The sequence below is a fragment of the Cavia porcellus genome, unplaced genomic scaffold (genome assembly GCF_034190915.1).
Source record: "Cavia porcellus strain 051 isolate PalLab524CR breed Dunkin Hartley unplaced genomic scaffold, mCavPor4.1 scaffold_5, whole genome shotgun sequence".
Taxonomy (NCBI): domain Eukaryota; kingdom Metazoa; phylum Chordata; class Mammalia; order Rodentia; family Caviidae; genus Cavia; species Cavia porcellus.
Genome location: NW_026947488.1, coordinates 48,894,868 through 48,919,064, shown reverse-complemented (window position 1 = coordinate 48,919,064; position 24,197 = coordinate 48,894,868). Strand labels below are relative to the sequence as shown.

The 24,197-nt window shown below is 41.2% G+C and overlaps 1 protein-coding gene across 2 annotated transcripts in view; it reads right to left on the bottom strand.

The window, feature by feature from the left end:
* Positions 1-536: 536 nt before the first annotated feature.
* Positions 537-24,197, bottom strand: part of Rnf24 (ring finger protein 24) — a 58,773-nt gene continuing 35,112 nt past the window's right edge. For both annotated transcript variants that reach the window (XM_013159765.3, XM_003476609.5), the window contains 4 exons: positions 18,452-18,494; positions 16,230-16,271; positions 6,650-6,729; positions 537-5,910 (listed from right to left, as the gene is read on the bottom strand). In XM_013159765.3, coding sequence (XP_013015219.1) covers positions 5,772-5,910; positions 6,650-6,729; positions 16,230-16,271; positions 18,452-18,494 — 304 coding nt within the window. In that variant the 3' untranslated portion in view covers positions 537-5,771. The remainder of the gene's footprint in view (positions 5,911-6,649; positions 6,730-16,229; positions 16,272-18,451; positions 18,495-24,197) is intronic.

Below are 24,197 nucleotides of genomic sequence, written 5' to 3'. Positions count from 1 at the left end.
CAGTGCTGAGGATATCCATACAGATAGGATTTAGAGAGCTCCAGAAGCATGAGAATAATGTGAAGCAATGGGAGCAAAAGAACAGGGTTGAGGAAAATAAGCCCAGCTTTGGTGCCTGGGGGAAGGGTTTCAAGGCTGCACAAGGGCTGAGGGGAAGGCAAGTTCTGAGGGAGGAAGCTTGGCTCTTCCACTAGAAGGGGCCTTGAGTGCTGGCACTCATGGCCAGGGCGCTGCTTGTCTGTGTGCATGCGTGCCTTCAGAGCTGAGCCAGCATGGCTGGAATGGTGAAATGCAAATTGTCTGCTTTGGAGGCCTCACTGGCCCCCTCAAAAGGCGTAGAACTCTTGCCGCTGCTTCCTGTCCCCTACCAGTGTCGCATGCAGAACAAAAAGGCCAGGTCAGAGGGGCCTCCCACACAAGGTGCCTGTGACCATCTCCACTGATCAAAGCCCCATCTTGATTTCCAAGTCTTGCCAGCCTTGCTTAAGGGAAGTGTAGGTGACCATACAGTTGAAAGGTACACGCTTGATACGGAATATCTTCAAAATCAGCTTTTTATTTACATGTGTTGACTCAATTTACATGCATGTTTTGTTTTTAAACAAGTGATTAGCAAAAACAGTAAAATTTTAAAATAGCAATTAAATATACAAAAATATAGCTTACAAAAAAACTGCGAATGTTTAAAAATATTCTGCTGCAGAATTCTTAGTTTACAAATACGTTTATGAAATCTGAAGCTCAGTATTTCATAAACTTTTTTTTGAAAGAGTTATAATATCTAGTGAATAACGCCCAGAGGGCTAAACTGCATACTAAAGTGCCCCCTTCCTAGCTACGACCTGTCGAGAGACAAGTTACCAGGGTACTCTTGGAAGACAGGCTGTCACCAGGAGGGACTTAATACTGCCACCCTGCCTGTGCTTGCATCAACAGGGCCAAGGGAGGGACATGGACGGAGGGAGCAGTGCATAGCAGGCCCAGATACAGACTCTCCAGGCTGCCCAGGCCCAAGGAGCTGAGAAGAGACCACCAGAGCACAATCTAGCCCCCAGCACTGGTGTGCCTGTGGTCTGGGTCACCATGCCTGTGAAGCTGCAAGGGTATTCCCTGACCCATGCCTTGGCCACAGGCCTGAGGTCTGGGTGGGTAAACCCAGAGTGCTAATGCTTGGTCTAAAGATGGAATAAAAAGGTCATATCATACAACAGTTTGGGTTCTAAAACAGAAAAACATTTACTGAACAAGTCTCTAGTTTTCTCCTGCCATTTCCACTAAAGAGCTAAGACCTGGTATTTTTCCAGGTATCCCCTGCAAATTCCACAATTTAGACGTGTATGTCCTAGGAAATTCCCATCAGCTCTCAGGAAGGATACTAACCTCATTTGGGCCAAAGATTCCACAAGTGCCCTGATTTGGGCCTTGCACAGAATTGCTTCTAGAATTTCAGGTGGGGTGGGCTCTGCTGCACTGGTAGCCATTGGGTGCTGCTCTGGGTGGCTGTTGGGGAGTGAGATAACCTGTGTGTGCCTTTTCCCTGAAGGCTGCCTGGAGAAAGCTGTTTTACCATGTCTCCTTCAAAGGCAAACATGAACTGTAAAAAAGCCACTAGTGGTATAGGTTCTGTTGTCAAATGGAAAGTTTAGCTGAGCAAGGGGGAAGAGTTTTCTCTAGGAAGCATTTGCTTCTGAGTACACTTAACGAGTAGGAGAACCTACAGGTGAGCTTTCTAAATGAAGCCGTGGTTGGCAGGGGAGAATATCATGGGACATCTGGTGTTCAGACCCCTGCCTCAGAAATACTGGCACTCCTCGTGGAGACTGACAGTTGTAGCTAGACATCTCTGTGGGATACTCCTGGTCCTGGAGCAGCTGGCAAGGGGGAGAGGTGGCAGCTCACTAGGATACCTGCAGAGGCTGCTCAGGGCTGGTGTGCAAAGCATAAGACACATGATGCTCTTGGGTTAGTGGGACATTTGGAGCAAGTGAAGGACTGCGGTTTCTGTTTTGTACAGGAAACTAGAATTCCACTATATTGTAATTAAGTAAAAATGGGCCTGATTTAACAGGAACATCACTGTAAAACCCCCCCCCCCCCAGTTCTGACTTCTGGATGGTTCTATCTCGATGCATAGGAATGTCTCAAATCCCTGCCTATAGTGATCAGGAGGAAGATTACACATGTATGTAAGCCTGTGAACCAGTAATCTGTAGAAGGATACATGAGGAATAAACTAATAGTGGGCGGTCATGGGTGGAGAAATGCAAGGAAGACAATTACATCATTTGTGTATTCTGAGGTAAATACCTAGTCAAAAGATGAAAGGAGACTCGGACTAAGCAACCAAGTTCGTGTGCTTTTTGGGCAGAGGCAGATGGAAGTGACTGAGGAAGGTCAGAAGAGGAAGGGATGGGAACCAGGTCCCTGCAGCTCAGGAGGCTTTAGATGATGATGCTGTGATATCAGCAGTATCCTGACTCCAGGCACAGTTAGCATTCTTGGCTAATCCTCCAAGATGCTCTGCAGTCACTTTCTGTATCCCTGGGTGGTGGGCAAGGAAATGAGGCTTTGAGGGCCTGACCTGCAGAAAGGCACCAGGCAAATGAGTGCCAAGGGAGTGATTCTTATCTGCAAGTGCTTCTGTCTAGAGCTCTGGGATTCCTCCCTGTGCGCGTTTCATCATTCCCAGTGTCTCAGAGAAGAGCAGGAGCAGGCCATGGAGATGCGCTTTGGAGTAGGGCCATGAAGAGGGTCTTCATTAGTCAAGTCTTGTCAAGAACAACATTCTTGCTAGTGGTGGGAGTTTCCCTGTAATCCTCAGTCCAGACCTCCTCAGAGTCAGCTTGTCCCTAGCTGGCCATTTCTGCCTTACCATGTCCCCTGGCTAGGCAAGCGCAGACCACAAGGACCATATCTGCTGGGGACAAGTCTAACCAGATCATACTGCTCAAAGAAAAGCAGCAGACGCTGACCCAACTGAGACTCAAATGAGACTGCATTTGTTCTGTTTCTATAGCTAGTTGAATTTAGTTGTGGCCCTAGCAACAACAATCATAATTATTTAGCCACCACGGAGTCCAGCTGGGACAGCTATGCTCCATTAACCCACGGTGCACAGTGAGACACTATGACAAAGCACACCACTCAGTGGTCCAGGAGCTGCCAGGAGCCCCCACATATCCACAGTCTAACAAAAGGTCACCAGCAGCTTGTGGATGTGCAAAGAGCAGCCTCCCCATGGTTTGGGCCTGAGCCAAGAGAGCAAAAAGCGTTCCCTAAGTAAACTGAAAAGGCTGGAGGGAGTTTCTTTCAGATTAAAAAAAAAAATTTGGGATTGTGATTGAATAAAGAGATGACATTAATGAAAGGGCCTGGCATATGCATGGCCAGTGTTGCAGACACAAGAAAGGCCTGGCTTGGGGGCAGGGACGGGCAAGTGTAGGGAGCAGTCACGGGTTGTTGGCTATGGGCTGCCAGGACCGCTGAATGATACCGAGCCTGCCACCTGCCACTGTGGGCCGCCACGCAGTGGGGGGAGGGGGATGTAACTTAGCAGGGATACTCTCATCTCTGCTCTTTCCGGTTCTTGTAGAGAGAATGCTTTCTTTGAAGCACTCTGCATCCACAAGTGTGGAGAAAAGGAGGTTAGTGGCACCTGGTTTGGGCACAGCAGACCCTGAGATGGGATGGGCACACTGCCTGAGGCTCAGTCTGACATCAACTGCCTCAGCCTGCCTAGAGCTCACCCAGTGAGCTCACTTACCCTGCTGCTGCACAAAGGCAGGGACTTGGTGAGGCTGTCTCCTTAGTATGAATGCACAGGGACAGAAAAGGCTGTAACTGAAATGCTAGAATCCTTCAGAAGCTGAGTGGAGTAGTTTGTATAGGTCACAGGCATTCCTCCCCCAAGGGTTCTGTCGGCACTCACTAGAAAGAACATCTGTCCCAGGGCTGCCATGGAAAATGATAATGCTAGCCATGAATGAGGTCAGGCCAGAAGCAAGCCACTTCTGACATTGGTCGCTGAAAACATTTCACTGTAAACTGGGGTTACAGCACTCAGTGCAGTCATACTACAAACCAACACAAAAGGAGGTTGGACATGGGGCCAAACAGGCTAAGGCGTTTGTGTAAAAATAGTTCCTCCTTCTCTTGCCCTGTTTAGGAAGCAGTCCAGCTGGCATACCACAAATAGGTCACCCATAGGAAACAGCCAATTCTGACCAGCCAGATTAGTAATTTTCCAAACGATTCTGCTCAGCACTTTTCTAGGCAAAAGGGAATTTTCCTCCTCATCTGACTCCAGCCACCTAAGCCAAGAACAGGTTTGCTCTCATTCCAAGACAGCAGAGACCAACCCCAGAAAACTTCCCGGAGACATGCCACAAGCAGAGCAGCAAGCCCCCTCTCTACCCACCACAGTCGCAGTCTGTTTCTGGTGGAGAAATTTCCCCACTCACGCCTGTGGGCGCAGCAGAGCGAAGCAGTTACCGAGGCCCTGGGGAAGCACTCTGGTGACAAAGGAGGGGGCGAGCAGGCAGTGGGAAAGAATGTTCCCTGTCACTGCTGCTTTATGTGGCTGATTTACAGTGTTCGAAGGTCCTAGTGGCTGAATCATTTCCAGAAGAGCAGGTCAGAAAGAGCCAAGGAGCAGCACGCATTTCTCTCGTATAAAGATGCTTGCAACCAGCAATCCACTCACCAGTGGAGGAGGGGCTGAACCCTGTTACAGTTTTGAGTGGATCACTGGCTTCAGGCTTGTGACTTACCCAGAGGCCTTACATGGGATAAACTGTTAAAGTCAAGGGCAGGTATTTTTAAGTAGAAACAGAGCAAGAGAGGACAAAGAGGAGAGTGAAAAGGCGGGGGAGGCAAAGGGGTCAGCATTCTCTTCATCCAGCAGGGCCAGGTGGGTCAGCCTCCCTCAGGAAGGTGCACTTCTCTGGGGCCATCTGAGGGGCTCACAGTGGCCCCCCACAAACCAACAGGCAGAAAGCAGCAGCTATAAGAACACTGCACTTGGGATGTGGGCAGCACTGTGGACACAGGGATGGCGTGGACTCCTGATGAACCCCACTGGTGAGAAGGAGGGAACTGATCAGAGGAAATGACTTCGGATTGGACCTTTCCAAGCACATCGAGTGGTTGCAGCTTGATCTGACAGCGAGTACTGTGAACTTGGGCTGAGCTGTGGCGAGAGGCACTGCTGCTCTGTGTCCCAAGCCTGTAGCTTCCAGCATGGCTTTAGCAAAAGAACACAGCTTTATGGGTACTGCCCCGCTAACTACTGGCAGGCTGTGCCTCAGCTGGCATCACCACGGGTTTACTGCTCAGGGGTGCCAGGAGGGTTGTGGGGCCTGCACAGAAGTGTATCCATTCATAGGGGAGGGCGTGGATTCAGAGACCTTTCCTCAGCTCAATTCTCTAACACCTGGGTTCATCTTCCCTTCTGCCTAGTAAAGAGTCACCTTGACATGGAGGCAAGTGTCTGGTAGACTGCATAATGGAGTTAGCAGAAGACCATCATGAAGTCTCGAACCAAACTGCAGGCTTATCCACTCCTCTTGGCATGGGGTGGTGTCAGACTGCTTTGATTGTCACAAGACCCAGATGCCTGGGTTCTGAGCCTGGCTGGCCCGAGAGTTCTCCATGAGGCAAAGGATGTGGCAGCTGCTGCCCCAGGTAGACAGCAGCTGAGACAGAGACTGCTTATGTTCCTCCTGGCTCTACGCAGGTGTCTTATCCAGTGACAGTCTGATCCGTGCAGTGAGCTATACAATGTTCTCTGCTCCAGGGAGGGGCCCCTGGGGGGGACCATGGTCCTGCTTACTGTGCAGCTGCGCCAGCTGCAGAACCGGCATGTTGCACAGGGGACACACTTTCCGAACCTCCAGCCATTTAATAAGGCACCTGCAGAATGACATGCCACGATGGGGTGTGAGCCCCAGGCTCGTGGCAGCCCGTCCCCAGCCCATTGTTGCCATGGCTTGTGAACACATCTGGGATCCAAAGCCAAAGTGTGAGGAGTTGTGTGTGGTCCCAAGGGGCCCCAACACATGCAGAGGATGCCTGCTACCTCTGGAGGAACCAGCACCTCTGTCTTCCACAAGGTGGTACTGAGAAGCCATGGTGAGTGTGTTGAGCCCTCGGCTGCCCACTAAAGAACAATGGCCACTGAGAAAGTAGGTGGGAAGTGGTGCCCTGATGTACCACTGAACCCAGTTTTCTAATATAAATCCAAAACACAAAACTGCACGCAAAGGGAGAGTATTTCTGTGTCTTCAGGGAGGGGGAGGAGGCAGTCGCATACCACCATTTATATCCAGACTGTTTATTATGGCTTAAAATAACTATGGTTCTGATAAAACATACTTAGGAGATAGAAGCTGTCACTGGAAAGTTCCAGCCAAACAGCTGTTTACTGCCTGCGCTCCAATGAGGTGTGGGCTTAGGTGGCTCTGCCCAAGCTAAGCTGGGGTGGTCATCGTCTGCCTGCCTGTCCCACCCGCCTGGAGGGTTCCATCAGCTTTCTGCTAGATTTCTGATAGATTATTTGTGAAGCCACCTGGCATTGCCCCCAGGCCCATAGTACACTGGCTGATGTGCTTCTAAGTTGAGTCACATTAAATAATTCCACAATGATACTCACTTTCTGTGGAAGGCATGCTTACATGGACAAATTCCCAACTCATCTCGAGGCTTGAAGTCTTCTAGACACACTGCACAGAGCTGAAAGACAAAGTCATAAATAAGGCCAAGGGTCTGCTGGGTATGCGCCCAGGTCATGTGAAGGGACTTACGGTGTCCCACGGTTCTTTATGTAAGGGGACAGGCTGGCAGGACGACAGCCTGTGAGGAAGAGTCTCACATTGTTCCTACTGCATGGCTCAAAGAAGGCAGACAGGACGGCTGTGTGACAAGGTTGGGTCCTGTGACGCATTGGGGCTTCACCTTCCCCTGCTCTGTGGTACAGCCCTGGCTCCCTCTGGGCACACTCTGGGCAGTCTTTACTCTGGGCTTGTGGAGCAGCTTGCAGTAACATGTTACTGTAGTTCCAGAGTTTCCTTCTGTAGTTCACTAAGTTAAAATTTATGAAAATATGCAGACAGGGCCACGATTGCTCTCTAACAGCCCATCAGTCTGTCCCACGCTACTTCCTGAGTGCTGATCAATGCCCTGGACACTGTGTTGCAGCTGCCCATTTTACAGGTATGGGGACATAAACTCAGAGCAGCTGGGCGTGGCCGGGGACCCAGGTGTGTTGCCCTGATGCACCACTGAACCCAGGCTCTTGCCCAGTGGCTGCATACCTCCACATGCAGTCTCTGTGTCCCCAGCGGCCTGGTTCAAGTGATCCCTGATTTTTGTTAATGACCTGGCTTTACTGTCCACACTTTCCTAACCTCTACCATGTCAGCCCAACTTCCTACGTTAATGTATGCTGTGGCCAGCACCCTGAATGCTGGTCTTCCAACAGCCCTTCATCTACACAGACAGCATCTTGCCAGGAGAAGAGAGGATGACTGTGTCAGTCAGACCTGTAGGAGGAGGAGGAGCAGGGCAGACAGCTGGCCTGGACTTGGACACAATTAGCAGTATGGCCTGTGCTCTTGATATCCCTCACAGTTCCGTCCCTCCATCTGTGAAAGATGCTACTAGTCTGCTCCTCACAATTGCCATCCGATGAGGGTAGAAGGGTGAGGAAAGGCAGTACACCAGTCCTAGCTATTAATGCTCACATTCTGTGACAGAAGCACTTTTGTCAAACCCATTTTTTGTTTCTGGAGGCAAGTTAAGAACAATCTGTGGACAAAAAGAAGCTAACAGTTTCAGTATTACGGTCTCTTTGCCATCTGTAACGGGGGATGATATTTCCACCTCCTAGACTCAACAGGACCTGTACCCCTCAAAAGCCCTCACCTGAACCATCTGACACAAGCTTAGTCCTGTCCTTTGGAGGTTCAGTACAAACCATACCAAAGCACAAGTTGGATTCATTGCTCATTTTCATCCACTTATTTTTCCAAGGTCCAAAATTATATTTTCTGTCTTTTCAAAATGGAGCTCATAGCTAGGCATGATGGCACACACTTGTAATCCCAGCTACTCAGGAGACTAAGGCTGGAGGACAGCAAGCTCAAGTTCAGTCTGGGTAACAGATCCTAACAACAATAAAAAAATAAATACAAAAAATAATAAAAAGGGCTGAGGATACAGGTAAGTGGCAGAACACATGCCAACCATGTGCCTGGCATCCACAAGGGGTTCAATTTCCAAAACTGAAAAGAACAAACCAAAAAAGAGGAGTCTGATAATGGTTATCGTGTGCTATTATGTTCTATATAAACACATCCTTAAAGTTATAAATGCCTTAATTTTTTTTTTTTTTTGAACTGTAAGAGGTAGGTAGCCAGTGTGGTTAGAGAGAACCAGCAGATCTGATTCTACCTGCAAGCTGCCGCCACCAGAAGGCTCTTTCCTGCAGGCGACCAGCGTGGGCAGAGAGAGCCAGCAGATTGAACTCTGCCCGCTGGCTGTCACCACCACCAAAAGGCTGCTTCCTGCAGGCAGCCAGCAGGAGCAGGGACACACAGCCAGTTAAGCCCTAAACACTCCACCCATGGAGGGACAGGCAACATTGGAAGTGCCTAAGGCTCCACAACCAGCTTTTTGGGAGGAACCCAGGAGAATGTCAAGATGAATGAGCAAAATTCAGACCTCTAGCCCACACACAGTAAGTCTGGGAGATACGGTCCCAGAAGAAAACGGAAATCACACACCTGAAATGTCTGAGAGGATAGCAACTGTACCTGACTTTTTTTTTTTTGTACTGGGGATCAAACTCATGATCTTGCACTTGCCAGGCAGGCACTTATGGCACTGAGCTAAATCCCAGGCCACTATAGCAACTGAACTAAAGAAACAACTTAATAAGACTATAAAAGCAATAAAATCAGAAGTCCCAGGTAAAAGAAGGAATCATAAACATAATGAAAGAAATGCTCAGCATATCTAAAAAAAGACATAAAAAAGAGGAGCATAGGAAAATGATGGAAACTTTGAATGAACAATGTAGAAAGGAATTACAATGCATGAAACAGATTCAAAGAGAGATCCAGGAAATTAAAAAGCCAATCGAAAGCTGGAAAAACTGCTTGAAAGAGACTGTAGATAGACTTTCAAACCTTGAAGATAGGATTGCAGTTAGCGATCATGAAAGGAAAGATCTCTTTTTTTTTTTTTTTTTTTTTTTTTTTTGTCTTTTTCATTTTTATCGGTACCAGGGATCGAACTCACGACCGCCTGCTTGCAAGGCAGGTGCTTATGCCACTGAGCTAAACCCCCAGCCCCTAGGAAAGATCTCTTAAAAATAAAAAAAGAATCAGGAAATAACAATTCAATGGCAGCAAGATGACATAAGGAAGCATAATTTAAGAGTGATAGGTATTAGTGAAGAAGCAGGGGTGAACACAAATGAAATTAAAAGGCTATTTACAGAAGTAATAGCAGAAAGCTTCCCAAACATGGGGAAAGGATCTGGCATGCAGGTAAGTGAGGCATAGAGAGCTACAATTAGTCATAACTAAAGTAAATCTATACCCAAACATATAATAATCCCAGAAATTCAGCACAGGAACAGAATATTAAAAGCTGTTAGAGAAAAGAAACAGATCACCTATAAAGGAAAACCAGTCAGTATTATGGTAGACTTGTCAACACAAACTATCAATTCAAGAAGAGCTTGAAGTACAGTGTTTCAAATCCTGAAAGAAAACAACTTCCAACCCAGATTGATGTACCCTGAAAAACTATCTTTCAAAATTGATGGAAAAGTAAGATACTTCCATAACAAACTACTAAAGGAATTCATGATCACGAAACCAACCCTAAATAGTGATAGCAAATATTCTAGAGAGAGATAAAGATGACCATGGTTCCAGGAATAGTAGCAGAGGAGAATCGCCAAACAAGACAGGCAGCTGAACGAAGGGGAAAAGTGGAGGGCCAACCGCAGGATAGCAGGGCAGAGACAAACCAGTGTATGCTGGTTGTAACCCATAATGTAGATGCTCCCAGGTTAGCAATAAGAAGAAACACAGGGAGAGTGAATCAAGAAACAAGATCCATCAACATATTCTAGATAAGAAATATTTAACTGGAGAGGAAATTCATAGACTGAAAATGAAAGGAGAGGCTGGGGATTTAGCTCAGTGGCATAAGCGCCTGCCTTGCAAGCAGGCAGTCGTGAGTTCAATCCCTGGTACCGATAAAAAGGAAAAAGACCAAAAAAAAAAAAAAAAAAAATCAAAGGAGAGAAAACAATTGTTCCATGTGACAGGAGGCCAGAAAAAAGAAGGGTAATTTGCCCCTCAAATGCAGAATGGATAAGAAAGATATGGTATTTCCAAGCAGTGGAAAGCTACCCAGTTATAAAGTAGGATAATCTCGAGGCTCCTGCAGGAAAATGGATGCAACTGGAGATCATGTTCATAGGCGAAACAGTTTGAATTCATACATGTGAACCCTAGCATATAAAACAGGAGTTAATGGAATCCAAAAAGCTAAATAGTTATTGTAAAAGTGACAGAGGAGGAAACTCGTGGAAGGGAAAGGTATAACTACTGTTAATTTCTTATTGTCTTGTCTTTAACTCTTGTATTGTTTTCACAATTTTGTTAGGTTTGCCTTTGTTATCTTGTTAGATTTACTGTCTGATGGTATGGACAGCTATTTTGAACAGAATGGGATATACTATGATAATTATGGTTGGTTTCCTATTATCTTGTTTTGAAGTCTTATAATGCTTTCATTTGTTTGTTTAACTGATTTTACTGTTTTATTTTGTTTGACTTTATTATGTATGATGGTATGAACAGCTATTTTGAAGAAAATGAGACATTATGGTAGCCACTGCTGATTTCCTGTCATTTTGCTGTGAAGTCCTGTCATGCTTTTAATTCTTTTTTATTTTTTATTTTTTTTGGTTCTAGTCTGTTGTGTTTTATTTGATTTTTATTATGTGTGACAGTATGGACAACTTTTTTTTTAAAGAAAATGAGATATTACAGTCACCCCTATTCATTTCTTGTTACCTGTTTTTTTTTTTTTTAATTGGTACCAGGGATCAAACTCATGACCGCCTGCTTGCAAGGCAGGTGCTATGTTGCTGAGCTAAATCCCCAGCCCCTGTTACCTGGTTTTGAAGTACTATAATGCTTTCATTCTTTTGATTGGTTTTATACTATTTTGTTATGTTTGATATTATTGTGTGTGAGGATATGGTCAACTATTTTCAAGAAAATAAGAGACATTATGATAGCCACTATTGATATCCTGTTGTCTTCTTTTGAAGTCCTGTGTTGCTTGCATTGTTCTGTTCTGATTTGCTTTGCTCTATTTTGTTTTGTTTTGTTTTACTATGTTTAAAATAAAAAAATTAAAAAAAAACAGTAAGACAACTTCAAACAGTTAAGTGGTAAGAGACCAATTAAGAGCAATCACAAAAAGACAAAAGCCTCAGACCTGACTGCCTATAAGTTCTTTAAGAACCAAATCACTGAAAAACTTTCTTTTCTAGGTAGGATTATGCAAATGAGCATTACTTTTCAGTATTTCAAAGACAGATTATTTCTCTTCTGGAGCTTCCCCTCATCTTTAAAAAATAAAAACTGCAATATAATTCACATACTGTATTATTCATCACTTTAAGCATACAAGTAAGCAGTTTTAAAGTATATTCAAAGCTACTAACCCAGTGCCACTGTCAAAATGTCCTATCCCTAAAAGACCCATGTTTGTAAGAGGCTACTTCCTAATTTACTTTCTGTCCTAATGGGTTTCTCTCTTCCAGACATCCCATATAGATGGAATTACAGGAGTTGGAGATTTAGCTCAGTGACATAAGCACCCGCCTGGCAAGCGTGAGGTTATGAGTTCCATCCCTGGTACCAAACAAACAAACAAACAAACAAAACCCATGCAAATAAGTGGAATTATCCTACCAGAGTATGGAGGCACACACCTGTAATCCTAATACTGAGGCAGGAGTATTATTATGAGTTTGAGGCCAGCCTGAGTTACACAGTGAGTTTAAGGCCAGCTTGAACAACATGGTGAAACTGTGTCTCAAAAAATAAAATAAAAGGAACTATAAAATATGTTCTATTTTGGTCTGGTTTCTTTCCCTTAGTTTAACATGTTCAAGGAGTACTACATAAATTACTTCATTGATTTTTTATAGGTGAATAATATTCCATTGTATAGACAGATAACATTTTGTTTATCCTTTCATCTGCTGATGATCATTAAGGTTGTTTTTAATCTTTTGGCTACTGTGACTAATACAGTGGAATGATACTTTATAATGTGACATTATAAACACTGATGTGTAAGCATATAAGGCCCTGTTTTCAGTTTTTTGGGGTATATACCAAGGAGCAGAATTACTGATGTATACACTAACTCTATATTCAACTTTTTTTTTTTGGTATTGGGAATCAAATTGATGACCTCCAGATTGCCAGGCAGTCACTGTGCAGCTGAGTTAAATCCCTGACCCTTTTTTTTTTTTTTTTTTTTTTTTTTTTTTGAGACAGTGTTTCACTAGGCAGCCTCAGGCTTCCCTTAATTAACTCACTATGTAACCAAGGATAGCCTTGAACTTACAGTGCTCCTCCTTCCTTGGTACCAGGATTACGGGTGTGTGCCACCAAGGTTGGCTCTATATTTAACCTTTTTATTTATTTATTTTTTGTACCAGGGATCAAACTCATGCCGTTGCGTTTGCCAGGCAAGCACTTAAACCACTGAGCTAAATCCCTGGCCCTATATTTAACTTTTTGAGGAGCTATCAAATTGATTTCCAAAGTGGTTGTACCATTTTACATTCCTACCAGCAGTATGTGAGTTCCAATTTTTTCCATATCATCACCAGCATTAATTATGGTCTTTTTGATCATAGCTATCCTAGTGAATGTGAAGTGGCCATTTACCTGGTGACTACCCATGAGGTGCTTTTTGGTCATTTCTTTCTCTCTCTCTGTCTCTTTGTCTGTCTCTATCATTTTTGAGACAGTGTGTCACCATGCAGCTGAGACTGGCCCAGGCTGCCTGTGATCTCATGGCAGTCCTTCTGCCTCACCTTCCCAGTGCTGGGATTACAGGCATGTGCATCCACACCCAGTCACTATATTTCTTCTTTGGAGAAATGTCTATTCAAGTTCTTTTGCCCATTTTTGGGTTGGTTTGTTTCTCTTTTTATTATACTGACTGCTGAGAGTTCTTTATGTATTTTATTTATTTTTTTCTGGTAGCAGGAATCAAACCCACAACTTAGTGGTTGCCAGGCAGGTGTTTACACTGCTGATTTTTATATATTTTAGACATAAGTCCCTTATCAGGTAGCCACTTATCCAACAAAGGTGCAATAGCCTTTCAGTGACAGGAGGATGGCCATTTATCACATGATGTTAAAATGACTGGGAATACATACATCAAAAGCATGTAACATCTAAAGCATAGGCAACCATGGGAAAAAACTGATAAACTGGACTCCATCAAGTTTAAAAAACACTTTGGAGACAGGGTCTTGCTGTGTAGTTGAGGATAGTCCTGAACTCACTACATAGCCCAGGCTTTGAACTATGGCAATTCTGCCACCTCACTTTCCTAGGTGCAGGGATTACAGGTGTGTGCCACCAGGCCCTTCATTTTTCTCTTTCTTGCTGATGTCCTTTAATTTTGATGAGTTCAGTTTATCTGTTTTTCTTTGGCTGCTTGTTCTAAGAATCCACTTCCTCACCTAAGGCCATGAAGGCTGATACACTTGTGTTTACTTTTAAGAGTTTTACACTATCAGTTGATACCTTGGTCTCAATACATTCAGACAAAATGGCAATGTGGAATAAAAAATCATGACCCAGACATGGGCTGTCTGTAAGAAAATTCACTTCAATACAGTTATATAGGGAGACTGAAACAAAGGGCTGAAAAGGACATACCATGAAAATATTAATCAAAAGGCAGCTGGAGTGGCTATATTCAGACAAAGACATCACAGCAAAGAAAATTATCAGGGATGAAGGAAAATCTTGATACAACAATCAATCACCAAGGGACATAAAAACTCTAAATGTATGTACCTAGTTTAAAAAAAAAAGCTTCAAGTAAGTAACTAAATGAAGACACAGTGTGTTTGTTCAGTTTAGAAGATTCAATACAGTAAAGGCCATTTCTCTTCAAATGGATTTATGTTATTGTTTTTCAGTTGATATAGGCAAGCTGATGCCACAATTCACACGAAGGGCAAAAGAACTAGACTACTGCTATGGTCTGAATATATAGTTTGTCCCCACCAACATTCATGCGAGCTTTTTCCTCAATGTGTTGAGGGGCTGGGTTAGTTTTCTTGAGACTTGAGTAGATTTTCCATGTGTGAGTTAGTTATTGTGACAGTGAACCTTTTTTTTTTTTTTGTCTTTTTGAAACAGGTTCTCGCTATGCGGTTCAGGCTGGCCTTGGGCTCACTTTGTAGCCCAGACTGGTCTCGAATTTGCAACGATCCTTCTGCCTCAGTGTCCCAAGTGCTTGGATTTCAGGCGTGTGGCCACCATACCTGGCTTTGTGACAGTGAGCTCTTAAGAAGCCTGCTGGCTTCCAGTCTCACTGAAGCAGCTTTCTCTGTACATGCCTGCTTCCCTGCCATCGTGGGGCAGCATGTGAACTTTCCTGATAGTTGAGCAAGTACCAGTGTCAGCTTTTGAATATGTAGCACTCTGAGGCAAAACGAACCTCTTATCTTTATAAATTCTTAGCCTTAGAAAACATATAAGATAACTAAATCTTGGACAAGAAAAATAAAGTTGAAAAATGACAGTTTCATTTAAAAATTTACTATAAAGGTACAGTATAGTAAGTCTCCAAATACAAATGAGTCCCATTGTGGGAGGATGTTTGTAAGCTGGATTTTGTCTAAGTCCAACAAAATAAGTGTTTTTTTTTTTTTTTGTCTTTTTTGAGACAAGGTCTCGCGTTATACAGTTCAGGCTGGCCTTGAGCTCACTTTGTAGCCCAGGCTGGTCTCAAACTCACAATGATCCTCCTGCCTCAGCCTCCCGAGTGCTGGGAACAAAGTAAGTCTTACACATGTTTGACATAATTATACAATGTACTCTGCTTGTACTTCCTGGCGGTCCCCTCCACATCGCCCCTGCTTTTCCTCTTGCTTCTGGGCATCCTGAGTTCTGACTGAGCATGCTACTGCTATGTGCTATTGTACTGTGCAGTCAGCATTCAGCAGCACAACTGTGACCATGTCCTCATGCACAGGAGCTAAGTACACAATTTGTTCGCGTGTACAAATGTTTGTAATGCATGGTCCATTCAAATCTGTGAAAATTCAAAATTTGGATGTTCAAAAGTCAGGATTTACTGCAAACAGCTGGTACTGATGAAGAGGTAGGCACAAAATTTAAGGAAACAGAATACAGAACACAAAGTAGAGCTATGCAAATATGGCCATTTAATTTGATAAAGGTGCAAATAATTCAGTGGCCAAAACAACTAATCACCATAACCAGAGCTGGGGGTACTGCAGTAAACAAATCAACTAATGGCTCGATTCAGCAAAGCTGGAATTGATGACGCAGTTGGGACACTTGCTCTATGACGTAATACACTGCTATCACTCAGGATGAAGTCCTTCAAGTGATGAGTCAAACCAATCTTTGCCTGACACATTTTGGTTATTCAGCATGTTAATGTATATCAGAATTTAATCTTTTCACTGATGGTTATCAGAAGGCCTCAATTAGAAATCAATTTCTATATCTTCATGTTAATTTTGGTCACGTGTCAAAATTAACTTTTGGAAAAAGTTAAAAATCAAACAGAAGGGGTAGGGATTTAGTTCAGTGACATAAACATCTGCCTGGCAAGCATGTGTTTATGACTTCGATCCCCAGCACCCAAAAAAAAAAGAAAAAAAAAAAAAAAGAAAAAAAATCAAACAGTAAGTCATGCTTCATTTACCTTGGCCCCTATTAGAAACAGGGGGTGTTACTCTTCTCAAACTTCACAAGACTGAGTCTCTCAAATATTCTGTTTCACTGATGAAAGTAAACTTATTTTTTAACTTGTGAAGATAAAGGTATTTAAACACACCACAACATAATGCTTATATTAGAAAATAGCTCAAGATAAGATTAAAACACTATTTATAAGGAACTTACCTCATGTAAATTCAGTTCTTTTACTTTCTCTTTTAAAATAACCTGTAAAACAACAAAAAAAGTATTCTTATACCTATTTAAATCTGCAACTTAAAACATTTCTCCTTCTACTCACCAAAAGTTTTCTTCTATATATATTTCCCTCAAGTTCAATTTTGGAGAACATCTCCTTTACAATTTGAGGCAGAATATTTTAACAACATTCTTGTAACTTCAATAATGATGCATTATTCTGAAAAGCACTTTTAAAATCTCCTTCAGGTAGATTAAAACTTATATTAACTTGTGCCCACCTGAACTAAGTGATCAGTGTGGAGACTGACTGATTCAGTAAAATAGCACAGGCTGATGGGACTGATTAATAATTCACAAGATTAAAAATAAAGCCAATCTTAAGTTTGGAAGTTTGCTTATTATACGTCAATATCTTCAGCAAATTTTACTTCTATTCAGAGTTATATTAATGGGCTACAATTTCATCCAAGTTTGTCCTTAACCTGATTCTGGGGTGAACAGATATCAGTTAAAGTAAATGCCAAGTGATAATGAGGCAGAATCCTATTTAAAACTTTCTTCTCTGAAAGTAAACTTTCCTGAGAAGTAAATCTAGCTTAACATATTTATTTATTTATTTAATATATTTATTTTTTTTTTTTTTTACTTTTCAAGACAGGGTCTCCTTATGCAGTTCAGACTGGCATTGAGCTCACTCACTTTGTAGCCCAGGATTTTCTCAAACTTGCAGTGATCCTCCTGCCTCAGCCTCCTGAGTGCTGGGATTACAGATGTAATCCCACCACACCTGTTTTAAAATTATTTTAATCCTACTGTGGGGATTATTAATCCTACTTGTGACTTAATTTGTTCCATCAGGTAATTTCACCTATTACGTGACATACAAACATGTAGGTTGTCAAGATTATAGTAGAATTGAGATAGAAAGATCCACTTGCTTAGAAAACTAAGACATTCAATTCTAATTCCGAGTCCCCCATGAGATCTATGAGGAAGAGCATGAGGTTACCAAAAATATCCAATATGTACATCTATGGAACATGTCAAAGTCCCTATTCCAAAGACAGTGGGACAAAAGACGGACAGAAAGATCCATGATCTTAAAATGATGACATGGTCCTGTAATATCAGTGGCAGCAAGATTAAAGACCCAAATAAACAGAAGCTTCTTCTTTTCTTGATAAAAAAAGAGAGCATCAAAAATTTATGCAAAGACACACTGCCATCAATCTGCTCCTGTTTTCGAACACACTTATCACATTACTCTTGGCACCCTTTGTGTCTTTTATAGCCTTTGTGACATACATCCAATAGTAAAGTACAAAATCATTAAGTCTGCAGCTCAAAAATTTATGCTTAGGGCAAAAAGAAAACTAAGGAGATTCTAGGCCGGCTGTTTAGTGTCAGTCATAGAATGTTAACAAATGACACATGGAAGGGAAAAAAAAAACACTTTTACTTGGCTTTCCTGAAAAGCTGCTTAGCCAGGCATGGTGGTACATGCCTGTAACTCCAGAACTTGGGTGGGTGAGGCAAAAGGATTGCCATGAGTTCAAGATCAGCCTGTACCATATAAGCAAGCTGTTGAGATCCTACCTCAAAAAAAGAAAAGTTGCTTTAGAACAAATCAGTGAAGGGCTGGTGAAGGGCTGCCTATGAATTTGTGACCTCAGGTAACATTTAAGTAAAAAGGTAGTAGATGAGATCAGTTTACCATAGCTGTTATTTCTGAGGAACTGCTATATCTTTAAATGGAGGTGAGAAAAATTCTCTTACATGTTAAGAATCTAAACTCTTTACAAATAACTTCAAGGATTATAATACACAACATTTCTCTTTAGCAAAATGCTGGCTCCAGTTGTCTATTATTCTATCATCAAACTTTCTATTGCTTCAACAAATGCTAATGAAAGAAAAGAATATGTGAGAAAATCAAGTTACTTATTTTATTTTGAAAATTGTCAGATGAATGCTGAAATAAACATTACTAAAGCCAGTCCTGGCTTAAAGTATGAGTGTAGCTTTTTGCTTCCTGTCCACAGTGAGATCCCTCCCACAGTGCCCCCTATCTCACCATGTACAGGCATCCTGCCTTGAGACCTCTAAAACCACAAGCTAAATTAACCTCAGGTAGTTAAGAAAAAAAAAAAAAACAGTGATTAAAGATTTGGGGGAAAATATGATCCAATGTGAATTAAATTTCTTACCTGTTTGTAGGCATAAAATTCCTTGTGTGCTTGATGTCTTAGCCTAAAAGACAGAAACAAGCAATGTGATATTAACATTCCAGTAACTTGAAAAAAATTAAAAACTCGTTTTGGGTATTAATTTATATTCATATTTTGGGTTTTAACTTATGTCACCCAAATGACATATCTTTTACTATGTTATGAAAAAGTATCCAATGAACCAAGAAATAATATCTAAATTGGAAATTCTCTGAAATTTCATTAAAACAAAATCTCAATACAACAAATACTGTAAAGATGACTCAATTGTTTTTATATTGATGAAGTCTACTTGTTTCAATATCGAATAATTTACTAAGTTTTTCTTAATTTAAAAGTTTAAATATAGGGCCAGCGATTTAGCTCAGTGGCACAACTGCTTGCTTGGCAAGCGTGAGGCTGAGTTTGACCCCTGGTACACCCCCAAGTTAAATATATAAATTTTAACAAAAATATGGTGACTGCTTGCATAAAAATTTATTATAGTAAAAGACACACTGCCATCAATCTGCTCCTGTTTTTGAACACACTTATCACATTACTCCTGGCACCCTTTGTGTCTTTTATAGCCTTTGTGACATACATCCAATAGTAAAGTACAAAATCATTAAGTCTGCAGCTCAAAAATTTAAAAAATATATAAGCCAGTGTAATCATCACTTATTTTAAGATGTAGTACATTTCCAGCAGGTCTGAAGTCTTTGAAATGGCCCCTTCCCACCAATATCCACCTTGCAGGTTTACCCTGTCTGACTTTTCTTACTGTAGAGTATGCCTGTTTCTAGACTTCACATAAGTGGATCCTTTGCATGAAGTGTTTGGCTTCTCTTGGCCTATCACCCATCACAGGATTCACTCAGGGTGTATTAGTATCTGACTGACAAATCTTCCATTATATAATTGCCTGGCAAGCATGAGTTTGAATCCTAATACAAAAAAAAAAAAAAAAAAAAAAGAAGAAGAAGAAGAACTGCTGGTCCAAAGTGCCCTATCAATTTCTACTCCTATGTGTAGACAATTCTAATAGATTCAATTAAAAAAATTTTTTTTGAGACAGGGTCACATGATGGCCTTGAACTTGAGGCAACCCTCCTGCCTCAGCCTTCTGAGTACAGGGATTACAGATGTGCACCACTTTGCCTGGTGTAAAATTTCTAAACATTTAAATGTTGTCCATTTTATCAACTTTCTCCTATTAGAGTATCTTTTTTTTTTTTTGGTACAGGGGATTGAATTCATGATCTTGTGCTTGCCAGGCAGGTGCTGTGCCGCTGAGCTGTATCCCCAGTCCTTCGATTAGGTTAGTTCTTCTGTATCCAGCTAAAAGAATGTCTGCCTAAACAGGTTGTGAAGGTGTTCGCTTGGGTGTGTTATGAAAAGTTTGTTATTTGCCTATCACATAGGTCTGTGATCCATCTGAAGTTGGAATTTATGTATTTGTGAGGTAGGAGTCTAGATTCTTTTTATGCCTGTATAGATTTTTTTCCTAGTACTAGCGCTTGAAGCCAAGACCTTTCCACTGAGCTACATCCTCAGCCCCTTTATGTTCTGAGACAGGGTCTTGCTCAATTGCTCTGAGTGGGGTTGAATTTGTGATGGTCCTGCCTCAGCCTCCCAGAGGGCCCAGCTTATCTGAACACAGATATGCACTTGCTCACCACCACTTACTAAAGCCTTTCCTCTGTCTGTTGCATTGGCCTACTGTAAATCAAGTGTATCCAGTGTTTGATACTGTTTCTAGAGTTTCTGTTTTGCTCCACTGGTCTATCTATCTTTGTACACTGGTTTGAAGTGTCCCTCACAAAGTTCATGTTGAGTTAGAACTTCAGAACGTAACTTTATTTGGAAATAGGGTCTTTTCAGATTATTATTTAGCTAAGAGGAAATTATATTAGATTAGGCTGGACCCCAAAGCTCACTGTCCTCCTAGAAGTGAGGACAAAGACAAGAAAGGTCATGTGATCACAGAAGCAGCCACAAGCCAAGGGCTGCTGGTGATGAGCAGAAGCTAGCGGGAGACAAGGAAGGATTCTTCAGAGACTTCAGGGAACATGGCCCTTCTAACTCTGTTTTTGGTTTATTTTGTTTTGGTTTTTGAGATAAGTTTTGCTATGCAGTCCAGGCTGGCTTTGAATTTACAATACTTCTGCCTCAGCCTCCCACGTGCTATTTTTCCATTTGCTTGCCAACACTGTTTTTTTTTTTTTTTTTTTTTTTAAACGTCTTTTTGAGATAGGGTCTCATGGTTCAGGCTGGCCTTGGGCTCACTTTGTAGCCCAGGCTGGTCTTTGCTGGAATTTGCTACCATCTGCCTGCCTCAGCCACCCAAGTGCTGGGATTACAGGAGTGTGCCACCATGCCCAGCCAACATTTGTTATTTTCTATACTTTTGAATATAGCGTCCTGTAAGTATGACGTAATGTCTCATTGTGGTTTGAACTTGCATTGTCTAAATAATTAGTATGTCAAACATTTTTTTGGTGTGTTTGTTGGTCATTTGTGTACACAGAGAATTATTTAAGTTCTTTGCCTACTTTTAAGTTTTTTTCTGGAGATTGAACTCAGGGCTCTGTACATTTTAGGCAAGTGCTTTATGTTTTGCTACTGAGCTACATCCCTAGCCCTTTTTTGTCCGGTATTTAATTGAGTTGTATTTTGTTGAGTTGTGGGAATACATTGTGAATATTAAACCCTTGTCAGATAGTGAGTTATACCCCAGGTCTTCATATTCTTGGTAATTTCTTTAGGCACGTTATTTTTTTTTTTTAAAGGCGATGATGTCTCACTATATTGCTCAAGCTGGCCTTGAACTCCTGGACTCAACTCGTCATTCTGTTCCACCTTCCAAGTTGCAGAGATTATAGGCATGTGCCACTGCTTCTACTTAAGTTTATATATCAGACAATGTTGAGGTCACTGATTCATTCTGAGTTAACTTCTGTATCATGTGAAGGAGAGGACCAACTTTATTCTTTTACATGTGAATATCTGACTGTTTGGTACCATTGGTTAGAACCAATTATTTTCCTACTTAATAATTTTGGTATCCTTATTGGATATCACTTGGCCATAAATGTTTAGGTTTATTTTGGACTCTTAATTTTGATCCTTTGGTTTATATTTCTATCATTGTTTCAGTACCACAATGCTTTGATTAGTGACCTTTTTTGTCTAGCTTTGAAATCAGGACATACGAATCCTATTTTTTCTTTTTCAATATTGTTTTGCTTATTTGGGGCTCCTTACAGTACCAAATGAATGAGTTGGTTTTTCTACTTCTGGAAAAAAGACAATTGGAATTTGATAGGAATTTCATTAACCTACAGATTGCTTTGAGGAATACTACCATCTTGACAACGCTGTCTTTCAATCCATGAACATGATATGTCTTTCCATTTACTAATCTTGAATTTCTTTCAGCAATGTTTTATTGTTTTCTGGATATAGGCCTTCACTACCATGGTTAGCTTTATTCTTAGAAACTTTATTATCCTGGATGCTACTGTAAATGGACTTGTTTCTTTATGACCTTTTCAGAATTGTTCATTGTTGGGTACAAATACAACCAGGGTGTTTTGTTTGTTTATTTGTTTGGTCTTTTTGAGACAGAGTCTCATTGTGCAGTTCAGGCTGGCCTTGAACTTCCTTTGTAGCCCAGGCTGGGTCTCGAATTTGCAAGGATCCTCCTGCCTCAATCTCCTGAATGCTAGGATTACAGGCATGTGCCACCATGCCCGGGGATATAACTAGTTTTTGTGTGTTGATTTTTTTGGGGGGTTCCCTTTTGGGACAGGGTCTCCCTGTAGTATAGGATGGCCTTGAACTCTTGAATTTGTTTCTGTAGCTCGGGCTGGAACTCATGGTGATCCTCTTGTCTCAGGCTCCCTGGTGGGATTTTCATTTGTGAACCACCACAAATGGCCCATGTATCTTGATCCTGTAATCTGAGAGTTTGCTAAATTTATTAGCTCTGGTAGGGGTTTTATTTTTGAGAATTCTATAGAATTTTCTTTATTTCTTTTGTGGTGCTAGAGATTGAACCCAAAGCTTTGCACATAATGAACATAAATTCTACAATGAATCCTCCATAGACTTTATTTATTTTTGATACCAGGGATCGAATTCATGATTTTGCACTTGCCAGGCAAGCACTTGCGCTGCTGAGTTAAATCCCTGGCCCTTCCTCCAGACTTTAAAAAAAGAAGAACAAAACAAAACAGAACCCTCCTCTCTACTCAAGATTTTCTACACACAGAATCAAGTCATCTGCAAATAAAAATAGTTTTATTTCTTTTCACCTGTATGCCTTCTATTTCTTTTTCTTGCTTAATTTCTCTGGCCAGAACTTCCAGTATAATGTTAAATAACAGTAGCAAGCAGATATATTGGTTGTGTTCCTGATCTTAATCTTTCACTTAAGTATGTTGTCAAATATGATATTAGTTGTGTTTTTTTGTAAGTGCCTTTTGTGATGTCATTTTTGAAGTTCTATATTTTTTCTAAGAATCTATGTTATTCATCTAAAATTTCCAATATGTTGTTATAGGTACATAATATTCCTTGTGAGCCTTTAATGTTTGCAGAATTTGTGATATGGGTGATCTATTTTCCCCCTATTTTTTCTGGTTAGTTTTCCTAAAGATACATCAATTTTATTAATTTCACCAAACAACTAGTTTTAGGTTTCAATAATTTTCTTTCTTATATATTTGTTTTCTATTTCATTTACTTCTATGATTTCCTTTTTTATCCAGGACTCTGTCCTGGATCCTTTTTAATTTCACTATTACATAACCTCTGTATTTCTAGACTTGGCTTTCCATAAGTTTTTTTTTGTTTGTTTGTTTTCGTTTTTATCAGTACCAGGGATTGAGCTCACGACTGCCTGCTTGAAGGCAGGCGCTTTATGCCACTGAGCTAAATCACCAGCCCCTTTTCCATAAGTTTTAGACCTATATCTTCAACAAACTGACCAAAACCTAAGAATAGCTAATGTAGCTATGAGATATTAGGTATAATTATGTTTTGTGATAACTTTCAGAAAAGACTCTTTTTCTATGAAGAATGTAAATGTCAGAATATTAGAAAGCACATACTAACTTCATTTAAATTTGATTAGTCAGCATGACCATCCCAAAACACTAGTAGCGATAATGAATAATTGCTGAAAGACATTAGATGATGTTATTTATTTTAATGATAATCACATATTATACAAACACTAAAAATTATTAGATATATAGCTGTTTAATAAAATTCAATTTTCTACTTGTTTACTCCAAAAAGCTCTTTGAAGAATATCATATGAAGTATTTTATAGTCTCACTTTTAGCTTTGAAAATTAGGTACTATTTAAAAACCGAAACAATAAAAGTGTTTAAATACCTATGAGTAATCAGCCATGAAACTTTTCTGGCCAAAACTACCACCCCTCAAGTGAGAAAAAAGTCCTGAGAGAAGCTTTCTAAAGGCATGGATCTTATCTCAGACATTGTTTTAAGATCCCTAATGACTTTAATACAACATTTTCTCCTGAGCCAATTTTGAAATCCCTGTGAAAGTTAATTAAATCTTGGGACAAATAATGACATGAGTGCATCTGGACCAAGTGCTAATGTGGTAGAAAAACTAACAGGACAATTTTCTCCTACAGAGTAAAACACCTCATCAACAGACAGGACCCAAGACTATATAAAGAGCAGGTTAAAATGTCAAACCACATTAA